The sequence below is a fragment of the Ornithodoros turicata genome, chromosome 3, assembly GCF_037126465.1.
Source record: "Ornithodoros turicata isolate Travis chromosome 3, ASM3712646v1, whole genome shotgun sequence".
NCBI classification, from domain to species: domain Eukaryota; kingdom Metazoa; phylum Arthropoda; class Arachnida; order Ixodida; family Argasidae; genus Ornithodoros; species Ornithodoros turicata.
The window spans coordinates 108,012,643-108,026,798 of NC_088203.1; the positions used below are offsets into that span (position 1 = coordinate 108,012,643).

Here is a 14,156-nt window from a genome sequence, read left to right on the forward strand (position 1 = left end):
GCAGATGTTCGTGAGGCCACGACCATCTGCCCACTGGGACAGTCCATCATCGCCAGTGAGAACTCATGTAGAGGAACACCACCTCCTCTACATTTGGTGAACCGAACGTTCGGCGGAATGTCCCACTGGGCAGATGTTCGTGAGGCCACGACCATCTGCCCACTGGGACAGTCCATCATCGCCAGTGAGAACTCATGTAGAGGAACACCACCTCCTCTACATTTGGTGAACCGAACGTTCGGCGGAATGTCCCACTGGGCAGATGTTCGTGAGGCCACGACCATCTGCCCACTGGGACAGTCCATCATCGCCAGTGAGAACTCATGTAGAGGAACACCACCTCCTCTACATTTGGTGAACCGAACGTTCGGCGGAATGTCCCACTGGGCAGATGTTCGTGAGGCCACGACCATCTGCCCACTGGGACAGTCCATCATCGCCAGTGAGAACTCATGTAGAGGAACACCACCTCCTCTACATTTGGTGAACCGAACGTTCGGCGGAATGTCCCACTGGGCAGATGTTCGTGAGGCCACGACCATCTGCCCACTGGGACAGTCCATCATCGCCAGTGAGAACTCATGTAGAGGAACACCACCTCCTCTACATTTGGTGAACCGAACGTTCGGCGGAATGTCCCACTGGGCAGATGTTCGTGAGGCCACGACCATCTGCCCACTGGGACAGTCCATCATCGCCAGTGAGAACTCATGTAGAGGAACACCACCTCCTCTACATTTGGTGAACCGAACGTTCGGCGGAATGTCCCACTGGGCAGATGTTCGTGAGGCCACGACCATCTGCCCACTGGGACAGTCCATCATCGCCAGTGAGAACTCATGTAGAGGAACACCACCTCCTCTACATTTGGTGAACCGAACGTTCGGCGGAATGTCCCACTGGGCAGATGTTCGTGAGGCCACGACCATCTGCCCACTGGGACAGTCCATCATCGCCAGTGAGAACTCATGTAGAGGAACACCACCTCCTCTACATTTGGTGAACCGAACGTTCGGCGGAATGTCCCACTGGGCAGATGTTCGTGAGGCCACGACCATCTGCCCACTGGGACAGTCCATCATCGCCAGTGAGAACTCATGTAGAGGAACACCACCTCCTCTACATTTGGTGAACCGAACGTTCGGCGGAATGTCCCACTGGGCAGATGTTCGTGAGGCCACGACCATCTGCCCACTGGGACAGTCCATCATCGCCAGTGAGAACTCATGTAGAGGAACACCACCTCCTCTACATTTGGTGAACCGAACGTTCGGCGGAATGTCCCACTGGGCAGATGTTCGTGAGGCCACGACCATCTGCCCACTGGGACAGTCCATCATCGCCGGTAAGGACTCATGTAGAGGAACACCACCTCCTCTACATTTGGTGACCTGAACGTGTAGCGTAAATTTCGTTGGCGTAAATCATCCTAAATTTTTCGGCAAACCAGCAGCGGACCACCTTCTGGCAGGCAAGTCACACCGTGACCAGCAGGGATATCATAGCAAGTTTGCTTTCCGGCCTCCACCTGCTTCATGATGATCCTCCCCGGCACTTCTCTGTCTGACGACAACCAGCATTCATGCTCTCGTACCGGTCGCGGTACTGTCGCCCACTCAGCAACAATCAACGCTCGCAATCACTCAACACACTCAGCAAGCACTCAGCACACTCAGCAGACACTCAACACAATTAGCACCACTCACGCATCCAAGCAGTCAAGCACTCAACATTCACATCTCATCACTGGAACCCGCCCAGATCGCACCGCTCTTGTTTCCGCCATCCAGTTGCTGCTGCAACTCCCACAATCACAAGCCGTGTGTCCAGTCGTCCACCATCCACGAGTCGTCCTCATTCTCCTCTTCAAGGTATCGACACGGACCTCAACCGCACGCACCATTCCGCGTCTGGGGGGGGGGGTGATGTGGCGGCGCGTAGACGAGGACGCGCCTCTGCTGATGCGCGCTACTGTGCCTGGCAGCCAATTCTACCAGCACCGTCCTAGCGTGAGACCAGGAACATCTACCCGCTGGAACATTCCATCATCGCCGGTCAGGACTCATGTGGAGAAACATCACCTCCTCTACAGAGGTATCTCTTTAAACAACAATGAAAAATTTGGAACTGTGCCAGTTTTTCAAAGTATTCACCATGCCCATCTCGCTGATGCCTTGGTCATACAAAGAGGTGGGCTGCTATCGCTATCTGTGTCTTTCCTCTAAGGTGCCCAAACAAATGGGGATAAATCTGGGCTATAAGGAGCATAAGGCAAAACCTCCCAGCACATCTTGGCCGACATGTATGGCTTTCCAATTCAATCAATAAAAACCTTGAGGCCCTGCATTGTCACGGAGAAGAGTGACGCTTCCAGACAGCATCCCAGGCCCATTATGAATGTCAAGTAGTACTGGGCATCATTCCTGACTCTAAGGCAGGGTGTCTACTAAATTGCCGCCTTCAAATTCCCTGACCAAAACAACTTTGTGCCTGCTGCTATGTTTCCATACGGATGCCCTCGCTCAAAACAGATCACTTATTGAGTATTAGTGAGGCTGCCTTACTTTTCTGCCTCTGAGCTTGTCTTTTTGGCAGATTGTTACTCGTGGGAATGTTGCTGCGGCATGGCCTCTCAACCGCTGATCGGCATAGTCACAGCACTTGTTTGTCATTTTCCCTGACTGGAGCCGCTTCTTGGCAAATTCCCCGACTTTTCCAGTCACATAAAAATTCCCAGACAATTCCCGGCTTTCCATGTCTTCCAAGTTGGTACACACCCTGAGTATATGTAAGTGCCAATGGTTCCCAATTACTCACCTGAGTGCCACAAGGCTCTTCCTAATCTATATTTCTTCATCTAAATGTTTATTTGCTGCGTGGTTTACTGTATAAGTGGTTAAATTCGCGAATCTGCGAGGACTTTCTACTTTGAACTAACAAAAGGACAACAACCCATACCATTTAACCCCTTCTGACTGCTACAATGAGGTCTGGGTCATTGCCGAATTTCCGTGTCTCCCGTTATTCTTGTGTCTGCATCGACACAGTGAACAGCCTGACAGCTTCGTATTTTTCGACTCATTACCGCCACGCGCCTTCCTTCTCCAACCAGCGACCATGTGCATGGACTGCCCGAAAGTGCCGTCCTCCATGCATACGATAGGCGACAAACTGAACATATGTCTCTCGCGAAGTCGCTGATCAACACAACCAGAAGCGTAAACGTGGCAACTACAACGACTATAGTCCTCAAGTCAGGTGCAGAACTGAAAGTACAATAAGGGCATAATAAACCGCGTACATGAGATGTATATCAGCGTCCTGGGCATTATTTCTTCATCGTATTTTTCTGTCATTGCTTCAAATATTTCGTGAGACTTTAAATTCGCGAAAATTACTACTTATACAGTATCACGAAATTAAGGACGCCTCTGACATGACTAAAGAGTGGGGCATAGCAATAGCTGCTCCATTCTCATAAATAACCTTCAACTGGAAACTACTAACCTCTAATCTTTCCTGGAAGGTACATATGTTGAATACATTGTTAACAATATTAATCGCGCACTTGATTATATCAGGTGGGACTTCTATATGGCCCCTAGAGACTTAAAACTCACACTCTTGAAAACATTAGTTTGGCCAAAATTAGAGTACGCCTCTGCAGTGTAGGACCTTGATAGCTCTACACTAATTGATCAGCTGAAGGGCATTCAGAACCATGCCGCCCACTTTATTCTATCTAACTTTCATCACATAGCAAGGGTCTCATTCATGAAAAATACATTTTCATTACAGTCTTTCGCTTCACGCTGCAAAATCAGCAGGCTTTGCCTTTTCCACTCTATCTATTTTCACAACCCCATCCTAAAATAACATCATCTCACAATCCCAATGTATGTGTCATCTAATGCACCGACCATCAGTTCAAAGTAGTGATCCCACAGTGCAGGACAAACACATTCTTTAATTCATTCATACCTAACAAGTACGGAAGAAAAAAGAAGAACTAGATGAAGATAAAGAACGACTACACTAAGAATGACCAGACGAAGACGACTAGATGAGCCTGGAATGGAAGCACCTCCCATCATCATTGCTTTGTATTAATGTTGAAGTGTTCCATCGCATTATAACTAGCCCCCTATGCCCTACCCTATGCTGTGCTTTGCCTTGAGGGTATAAAAAAACAGTAGCACTTGATGCTGCCTCAACTGAGAACGGGATGTGGTCAGGCTTCTTTTCTTTCTCTTTATGCGCGGAATACTATAAATATATATTCTCTGCAAAAATAAAACCACGTGACCCACGTCCTTTTTTTAATAAATTAAACTACGCTATAGTATATGGTTGCAAAAGTACTTGTTTTCTCATGCCAATAGAAGAATTTCAAATTATGAAACAAGAAATACGTACCTGTTCTTGAATTATGTGGATGGGCGAGGTCTGACTTGCTGCCACCTGCTTGACCGTCCCGAGGTCTGTGGTGCTCAAACCCACGGTAGAAGTGCGCTTATCATGATGCCTGACACTTTGGAGGCTCTGCATTCCACATTTAAGACCTTTTGGGGCTCAACTCGCATAAGTCCAACATTTATGGGACGTGGTAATTTATATTTAATCATATAAGATGTTGCACATGGTAAGAGAGGTCTTCCTATTCACCCAAATGCACACTATCTAGATGGGGTGTACACTCACTTAGGTCATATAATTTCATGTGGATCACAATCAAATGGATGATTTACTCCAAGGAATCTAAAGAACGCAGAAGAGCACAGAAGCAGAGCTTACTTTAGCCGCTTCTCTACGGTGGTACTCTATCTTAGCCATTTCTGTGGCAACCCATTGAGGAATGTCCGGTATAGCATAGGCTATGGCAAACTTGAGAAACAGGATTACATGCTGAAAGGCAAAAGGCGTTTCTCAAGTGGCACAGAAGAAACAAGATCTCACGAGCATACCTCAATGATGACAATGAGCAGGACAGTGCTGCCCCAAGTGAGAGATGGAAACAGTCGCTGCATCTGGCCAGAGGTGCCAATCAACGCGCAGTTGACTATCACAGCTATAACTCCCATCACCTCCATAGCATCCTGCAACAGAGGTTACTTTATAGTCATCTCAACACTTAGTTACACCATTCATGAGCTCACATCTATGAGTATAAATAAAGAGTTTTGCAAGTGTCCCTTCTTGGTGTCACGCCATGAGTCACTCTCACGGTGCAGGACACAGCTGCTTCTGCAATATCATTTTGTAATGCCAGCTTCTACGTCCTCAAGCGACCAGGGTACAGGTTCATTCCGCGTCACCTCGCATCAGCGAGCTTCACTTCCATGTCTGGTTTCCATTAAACTCATTTCGCAACTACCGCAATCCTTCATTTCTTGTACATTTTGGTGCCCAAACCCGGGACTGTCATCCCGGTTCTTTTCGGTCAAGACCTAATGGCAAGGCTTGCAGAACAACGTTGGCATGGAAAACTTGGTGCGCTTGAAGCGAATACTGACTACAACCCGTTCAACGGTTACGCGAATAATCAACCAACTCAACGCGCTCTTGGCACTATCACCTCCAACTATCGACCAGCTAAAGGCAAAGTTGCAATTTCTAGAAATGAAGGCGTCAACTCTACAGCAGATGGATGGTGACATTCAAGCAATCATCGATGAGGAGTTCTTGGAGAATGAATGCGACTGTTACATAGAGTCCATCACAAGCACCGTCGTTCAAGTCCGCTCTGTGCTCAACGCCTCACAACATGCCGGGAGACTAAATGAAGCTGGTAATCTTGAGCCACCCTTGCATACACATCGTCCCCCTTTTGCCAACCAGCCCGATGGGATCGCTCTACCGAAGCTCAAGATGGACTCCTTCAGTGGTGAGCTCTCACGTTGGCAGGGATTTTGGGACCAAGGTCAACAAGATGAAATACTTGATGTCTCTCGTGGCTGAACCAGTGGCCCGCGCTCTGGACGGATTGACTATTAGGGACGAAAACTATGAAACCACCGTTGATATTCTCGAGACCAGATTTGGCAAAAGTGAATTACTCGTCAATGAACATTTAGATTCACTATTTGATCTTGCGCTAGTGCGGTCCATGGACGATGTCCAAGGCCTACAGTTGCTGCATGAAGCCGTGACCGTTAGGACTCGAAACCTGCAGACCTTGGGCGTATCAGTAAGCGATTGCCGTTCACAGGGCAGTCATTACGAAAATTCCTTCGGCACTCGAGCTTGAGTATTACCGGGTGAAAAGAACGGACTCGGCTGCACCCCCTTCTACGACCCATGATTTGTCATGGCTGTTGGACTTGTTAGAAAAGGAGATGGAATGTCATGAGCGCGTTCAAAGAGCTATACCACCAGCGCTTTGCAAAGTGACAATGTCAACCGTCGAAGGACTGCCTCACTTTGCCCTTCTGCTGAGTCTTTAACAACAAGCACTATGTCTGCTGTCTGCATACTGTGCAAATCAACAGAGCATTCGTTGGAAGCCTGTACAGCACCCTTTAACTCTGACGAGAAGAGAGCCATCTTGTGCAGTCACATCTATCCAAGGACTGCCGAGTGCGACTTGGGTGCAATAAGCGCGACAAGAGACACTTTACACAGCTTTGTCCAGGAGCATCATCTCCAACTGTACATGTGGTTCCTCATGACATAACCGCAACTGTGTCCTCTGCCGCTCCTAACGTCTTCAAAGCGCAGTTCCAATACCTTTCTATAAATGGCGAAAGCATGGATCCAACGCATGGACGGACAGCGACAGGTAGTACAAGTATTATTGGACGGAGGAAGTCAATGCAGCTTTGTTCCCAAAGATATTTCGACCCAGCTTGGATGTACAACGTTACGGACTGAGACCTTGCAGATTCACACAGTCAGGAACTACGTTCCAAGTTGCACTACTGCACTACGCTGCGTTAAGGTTATGCTACACAGTACGACGATCGAAGCAATCGAATACGACGAGATATGCTCAAACACGCTTCCGACACTGCATAACGATTTGTCAAGCAAGCTTAGGACAATGGGCCTCAATGTCGCTGACGAACCCTTGATGCCAGATTGAGAGATCTCTCTCCTTATCGGATCGGAATATTATTGGGAAATTGTTACGAGAGCAACTGTTCGCCTGTCACAGGAGTTAGTTGCAGCAAAGACTCTCTTTGGCTGTGTCGTTCAAGGCACCAATACAAACAACTTAAAGGAATGCAAAGTAAGGCCAGCAAGTGAAACTGGAGTCATGCAGATTGGTGTGCAGTCGGGAATCGCCAGTGAAGACACGCAGCTACAAGCGTTTTGGAATCCTGAATATCTAGGCATCCTGAACCGTGAACAACTTCACTTGGAGGATGACACAGTTCGCCTGCCCTGGAATTTGGAGAAGCTCCCTGACCTGGGTGACAACAAGGCACTGGTGACTCAACAATTCACAAAGAAGTTGCTTCCAGATCCTGCTTTAATGCAGGAGTATGACCAGACTATACGCGAATATAAAAAAAATGGCCATGCGGAACGCGTAAGTGACCCAGGAGCGGTTTCGGGGCCATTATATTATATGCCGCATCATGCAGTCATTCAGAGGGATCGTGAGGCTACCAAGGGGCAGATTGTTTTTGATGCTTCATCAAAGGTTGTTTGTCTCTTAACGAAGCCCTGCATTGCGAACCTAACTTGAACCCGGATGTGCTTGAGCTTCTTATGTGGCACTTACAGCAGACGTCGAGAAAGCCTTTCCGCAAATCATTTTGGATGAACTGGACCGTGATTCTTTACGTTTCCTTTGGTACACAAAAACTCCAAAGTTTGACGAACCGTTCCCACATGTAGAGACTTGGCAAATGACACGTGCTCCTTTTGGTGCAAAACCCAGCCCGTTCCTGCTGGCTGCAACTTTACGACATCACTTACAGTTTGCAGCGGTAGTCCGTCCTGAGGCAGCATCATTGCTTTCAGGTAGCTTTTATGTTGATGAGGCTTTTATGTTGTTGGGGCCGACACAACTGATGAAGCAACCGCTTTGCATCGTCTGGCTAAAGATGTTCTCCATGAAGCAGGCACGAAGTTGGGGAAGTGGACTAATAATAACTATGCTACAAACAATGTTCGAAGCAGAAGGCACGACCGCTGCTAAAGCTACCACAAGGAAAATTCTTGGACTTTATTGGGACATAACTTGAGATGAAATTCAATATAGCATGAAGTCTGTTTATGATGTTCTGGACAAATGCTCAGACACGAAGCGCTGTGTACTCCAAGCTGTGGCTCCAACGCATATGGTTGGCAAGGTTAGGTTGGGCTCCCGCCCAACGGACACACTCCCGGAGGACTTGTTGCGTATATGGCATACATGGTGCGAGGAAGCGCAAACATTATCGCGTATTTAATTGCCACAAAGGTTCGTTTGTTTCACGACTTTTTCTGAACCAAACAGGAGCTTGCACGTATACAATGATGCCAGCACACAAGCTTAGGCGCTGCAGTCTACTTGGTCTTTGAGTTTGCATTTGCAGTTTGTGGACATTCACACGCAACACTTCTACTGGCGAAGACCAGAGTGGCTCCGGTGAAGCAGAAGTCACTACCAGGACTCGAACTTATAGCTTATAGCACTTATAGCTTCTCGCCTCTTAAAATTCGTAGCGAGTGCCCTCTCCCTTCCAGAGTCAAGGGCAACTCTGCGGACAGACTCTGAAATCACGTTGCATTGGATCTGCGGCTCACCAACGGCCTGGAAACCGTTTGTGGCAAACAGTCACGGAAATATGGCAAGTGACGTCACCAGCTCAAAGGAGGCACTGTCCAGGGCGTGACAACCCCGCAGGCATCCTTAGTACTGGACATCCTTAGTCACCCGGACCTTCCCACGCAGTTCAACAAAAGCTGTGTTCTCCTCGTACGCAGCTAGACATCCACCTGTGGCCCCGTTTTTTCACCACTAAATCTTTTGAACCACAATTCTCCGAATGTCTCATTTACCCCTACACTTTCTCTTTCCTGATTCTTATGTGACAGTTGCTCACGTGATGCATTGTATTACTGTCTGGTTGTTTACTTAGTTCTGGAAACCTGTTTTATTGTATCTGTTCTCCTGGTATATAGACTTGTGTCGCACTTAGTTGTGTAACCTGAAGAAGTGCAGTCTCTTGCACGAAAGTTCTTGTTCAAATAAATCTTAGTTGCTCCTAACCGTTTTTCATGTTACGTGTGTGATTCCCTCTTCGCGGGCTCCTTGACAGTGTTTCTCTTTTTTTCCCCCTTTTCGACGTACTGGAAGATAGTTCAACTGGTGGCACGGTCCAACGTGGTTGGGTGATATGCGTGGCGTATGTCTACAGAAGGTTCACCTCAAGTACAGCAAGTCTCTCTGTTTGTCTCGGGCACACTGCAGCCAGGGACCCACTTTTCCAAGTCACATCTTGGGTCCATAACTGCAGGAGATTTCAAACGAAGCGGAACGGGGAGCTGACACCTGATCAAGTAGAAGTAGCGAAGACCTACTGGATTGTGTTGGCACAGCAGCACTCTTTTGGACACCAACCTGCTGTACATAGGTTGCTTCAGTGCGCAGCGATATTTCACGATGAAGGAGGTATCTTACGTATGAAAGGCTGTCTACAGTATGGGGGATTCGCAGAATCTCTGAAGCACTCCATCGTGCTCCCTTCGGATAATCCAGTTACAGTGCTTTTGATGAAGAGCGCCTGCATAAGACTTTTGTACGCAGGTGTACAAGAGACCTTGGCCCGAATAAGGGAAGAATACTGGATCATCAGAAGTCGCCAAGCCATAAAAAGGATCTTACATCAGTGTCTTGTTTGTCGCTGAGTGAAAGCTCACACCTGCACTGAGGCTCCTTTGATAGAATAACCCCGTCGCCACCGTTGGAAGTAACTGGGATGGACTACACAGGGCCGGCTAAGAAGCATTATGCTCTAATCTTCACCTGTGCTGTCACAAGGGCCATTCACTCGGAATTAACGAAATCTATGTCGGCCACAGATTTCATGACAGCATTCAAGATGTTCTGTTTGAGACGAGGCCTTCCACGAACGACAACTTTCGTACCTTCAAACGTGCATGCCGAGACCTCACTCTCCCCAGCTTGTCCCAGGACCCAGAAGTAGCCAGGAAATTTATTGCCCAACGTGCAGCCTGGAGAGAGGCTTCTGGGAGAGGCTCGTACGCAAGCTCTTGGGCAAAAGTACCCTTCTGTACGAAGAGCTCGTAACAGTTGCCACCGAAGTGGAGGCGGTCATCAACTCGCGGCCACTTACGTAAATTTCAGAAGACGATGTACAAGTCCTCACCCCTGCTCATTTCCTTGTAGGGAAAAGGCTCTTCCTCCGGACAACGTAACAACCGACGACACGTCAACTTCGGAAGGTCTACGAAGACGTTGGGTTTATCGAGAGAGCATGACCACGCTATTTTGGAAGAAGTGGACCAAGGAGTACATATTAGTTTCGCGGTCCGCCAATATATCTTCACCTAGACCTTCAGACAGTGTGAAAGTCAGAGATATCGTCCTTGTCTCCAAGGAAAATTCTTGGCGAATATCGTGGCCTCTTGGACGAGTCAAGGAGGTACACACCAGCCCTGACAAGTGCGCTCCTGCAAAATGAAGCTGTCCAATTTCACAGCTATATTTCGCAGCTTTATCACCGCTTCCTACAACGACTATAATGCAGTGCACAACTTTGGATTTCCTCTGCAAAATGAGTAATATGTATATGCAACATGGAAGACACATGAGATTTATACTTCCAGTTGCATCTAAAAGTGCACCACGGGATCAAGCAGAGGGAAAGGCCTCGCTAAGGTAACAGTTTTCCATGCTATCTTGCCCAGGCAGAAATTTCAGCTCCCCATGCACTCTCATCAGCAGGCACAGCACATGGAGATACCACATGCCGAAAGAGATGGCATTTCAATGTCCATTCTTCAAAATGAGCTGAGATTTCCTTGTGGTGACATATATGTTGATATCATTCAAGTCGCCATGAAGGGCCTTGAAATCTCTGGGAGACACAGGACTGGGTCAGTTTAACACGTGCCTTCCTTCTAAAATCTCCCGCATTGCTTTCTAACTGATTTTACATTATTTGCTCATTCAAGCTTACAAAGTACATGGTGTGTGCAGATATCCAGTAGTATACCCACAATGTACGCATTCGTCACTAGTTTGGACAAATTGTTTTCTTTGGAGCCAATCAGCTTGTGCTCTGGTGGAGCACATGAGTTGACTGTGCCACAATGGCGTCTCAGCCAAAGAAGCATAAGGTGCAATCATCAGTGCATGAACATCACTGTGGAACCAAGGTGATATCCATCGACCAGTAGTATGGCCTTTCCCAGTTGACAGTTTCAATGAAACCATCAAGTTGGGTGGTGCGAGAGAATCCACTTAATGTTCTTGGACGTCAACACCGCTGATGGCTGTACAGTTTCTCTACATGGTGTGGTACAATGTGCGCAGAACAACTAGTATCACCAACTGGTTCCTGAAAGCAGGTTTCGTTCTGCCAGTGGCCTTGGGTGATCTCAACACAGTGATAGAGAAAGTCACTGGATTTATTAACGCAGATTGAGAAGAAATGGGCCGCGGAATCAAACCGCGGACATCGTTGGGGGACTACACGAGAATAAACGTCATAGTGGTGACTGATGACACCACTGTTTGTGACATTCAAATAGGCCAAATTGCTGATAAAAGCTTTGCCATACACAACATTTTGATGTTTTCAAGGACTTTATTAGAGAATACGGCCCAGTATACTGCGCAGCAACGGTACCAGAAGCAGTCAAAACTAACGGGCTGTTTAAAATAAAATATTGGTCTTTCGTTTCTCTTTCACATAACTCGCAGGATAATGCGCTCGTATAACGACCAAATTTACGATAACCCGTTATAAGGGGGGTTTACTGTATCAGACAGTGCACAAATATTACCTGCCATGTGCCAATGTTCTCAGCACGTTGTCCGAATGGCCTTTGAAATATCATGCACAACTTGAAGGCGTCACTGCGTACTTCAATGATGTTGTTGAGTAGCGCACATAGCGCAGCCACTGGGAATGCGGGTGAAAAAAGGACCACGTATCCAAACTGAATAAACATTTCAAGGTAATCTTCAAATGTGCCTTCATACTGAAACAGAAAGAATGAAAGGTCACATGAAACAGTATACTATAATATATACTGCAACAATGACTTTACCTTGTACATGGCACATTCCACTTGGCCCTGTGTCAAGTGCCCATCTCCATTTGAACTATCCTCCTCTCTGAACCTGTCAGATAAAATTTCACATCAGTAGCATCCACTAACGAGTAATTCACATAAGGTTGTCACCTCCTTGATTTACAACAGGATTTTTACCCATAGTGTGTTCAGGATTCTATGCCCGAGATGGCTGTTCTAGGACACATTGTTATTAAGACGCACAAGAAAAAAATGTGGCCCGCTCATTTGCCTTGCCTTCACCCTGACTGATATTAATTATTATGTCACCCTAGTGGTGCTCAGTTGTGCAATGACCACTTTTTTTCAGTTCATTTTGAATGCCAGCACAGTTTCCCTCAAGTCACACTGTCCTCTCTCCATCTGTCCACCGCTCATAGCCATCATTTTATTGTTCATTTAGACAAGACCTTTGAACCAAAGTCCTCATGCATGATGTGACAAACCTCTTGGACGACCTCTTAACAGGTGTGGCGGCGCAAATTCGTACCAAGTTGAAGTGTTCCGTCAGGAAAGGCACAAGACTTTCTTTGATGTTGCCGATTACTTGGCGAGTGATGAGCAGTGCTGCCAATTGCTACATCAAGAAACATTCATAATTACTACCACGTGTTTATTCTGTAAATAGCAAAGTGCTTTCATATTCTCTTAACCGTGTTTTGCTTGTTCTCTGGTGGCCAGAAAGGGCTTAAGTTGGATGAAACAACTTTGTGTACGAAGCATTCCAGAAGGTGTAATTGGTAGCATCTCTGGACTCTGACTGGCAATCCCAATGCTGCTGCTTTCAATTCAACCTCTGTATGCAATAAGGGGATAAGTCCACTCATCCCCTTTTGAGTATTTTTGATGCAATCACACCTACCTACCAGTATGTACCTGTAAAAAAAAATTTAGGACCGCATTGCAATTTATTGACTCGCTATAGGAGGGTAAGAAATGGGAAATGCATGTGTGTCAATGGGATGGACAGCCAGATGAGGCCCCTTTCCTACACACGCATACAAATGGTGTAGCTTAAATTTTGCTACGATGCGGAAATCAATTTGGACTTTCACTTGAAAAACATGTTCTTCCTACCTCTCGCGACCTTGTCAATAGTGCTACTGAGCATTGTAATCGGAAAAACGTGTGCACTATGCTAATAAGTCATATTTTGCTTGTCGTACTGAACATTATTTTCAAGACTGTGCTCGTTTAGCAGCATGATAATCACGATCTAGGTTGCTCCACTGCAGAAAGGTAACTTTGACCGTCTTGGCATCACCATGAATGTCCGACTCAGTCACAGTAGGTATGTGCACCCATCTCCTGCTGTCTCACTGGATGCTGCCAGTCTTTGTGTCATGGGGATCCCTTTCGTTGCTAACAATGCCAAAGTTTTCACAGCATTTTTCATCTAAACCCTGTGCGTGTGGGGTTACTTATAAAAAGGGGATATGTCATGGTCCTGGATTTTGTTCAATTTCTGCTAAGTCACACACCCAGAAACGATGCCATCAGGACATGCATGTAGAGTAGACACATACATATACAAGGTGTCCCAGCTAAGTGCGATTTCTTAAAAATATATAAATAACTTTTTTGTTCCTTCCTGCACGTGTCGTTCCTTCACCCCCAATGTGAGAGGGTGAAAGAGCTCACAGTCGCCTCTTGCGTCCTGGAAAAAGATCAACAGAAAAAGCAACCCAAGATAAGGGCAGTTCTGATAGAGTCATCCTATACATTTGTTTTAGTTTCGTTTCGGCAAGTTAAAGCTTATCTTCAACGCATGAGGCGGAACTGTGCTCCTTCACCCTCCCACATTGGGGGTGAAGGAACGACGCGTCTCCGAAGATGCGCAATCAACAAAATAAAGGGAAAAAATGGTGTTCCTTCACAAATTGTTTGTGGATGATCTATCG

The 14,156-nt window shown here is 46.9% G+C and overlaps 1 protein-coding gene across 4 annotated transcripts in view; it reads right to left on the reverse strand.

Annotated features, from left to right (window-relative positions):
• Positions 1-14,156, reverse strand: part of LOC135389167 (anoctamin-8-like) — a 44,583-nt gene that overhangs the window by 5,128 nt on the left and 25,299 nt on the right. For all 4 annotated transcript variants that reach the window (XM_064619218.1, XM_064619217.1, XM_064619219.1 and 1 more), the window contains 6 exons: positions 12,702-12,832; positions 12,232-12,304; positions 11,965-12,162; positions 4,965-5,096; positions 4,795-4,905; positions 4,417-4,542 (listed from right to left, as the gene is read on the reverse strand). In XM_064619218.1, the coding sequence (XP_064475288.1) occupies positions 4,417-4,542; positions 4,795-4,905; positions 4,965-5,096; positions 11,965-12,162; positions 12,232-12,304; positions 12,702-12,832 (771 nt within the window). The remainder of the gene's footprint in view (positions 1-4,416; positions 4,543-4,794; positions 4,906-4,964; positions 5,097-11,964; positions 12,163-12,231; positions 12,305-12,701; positions 12,833-14,156) is intronic.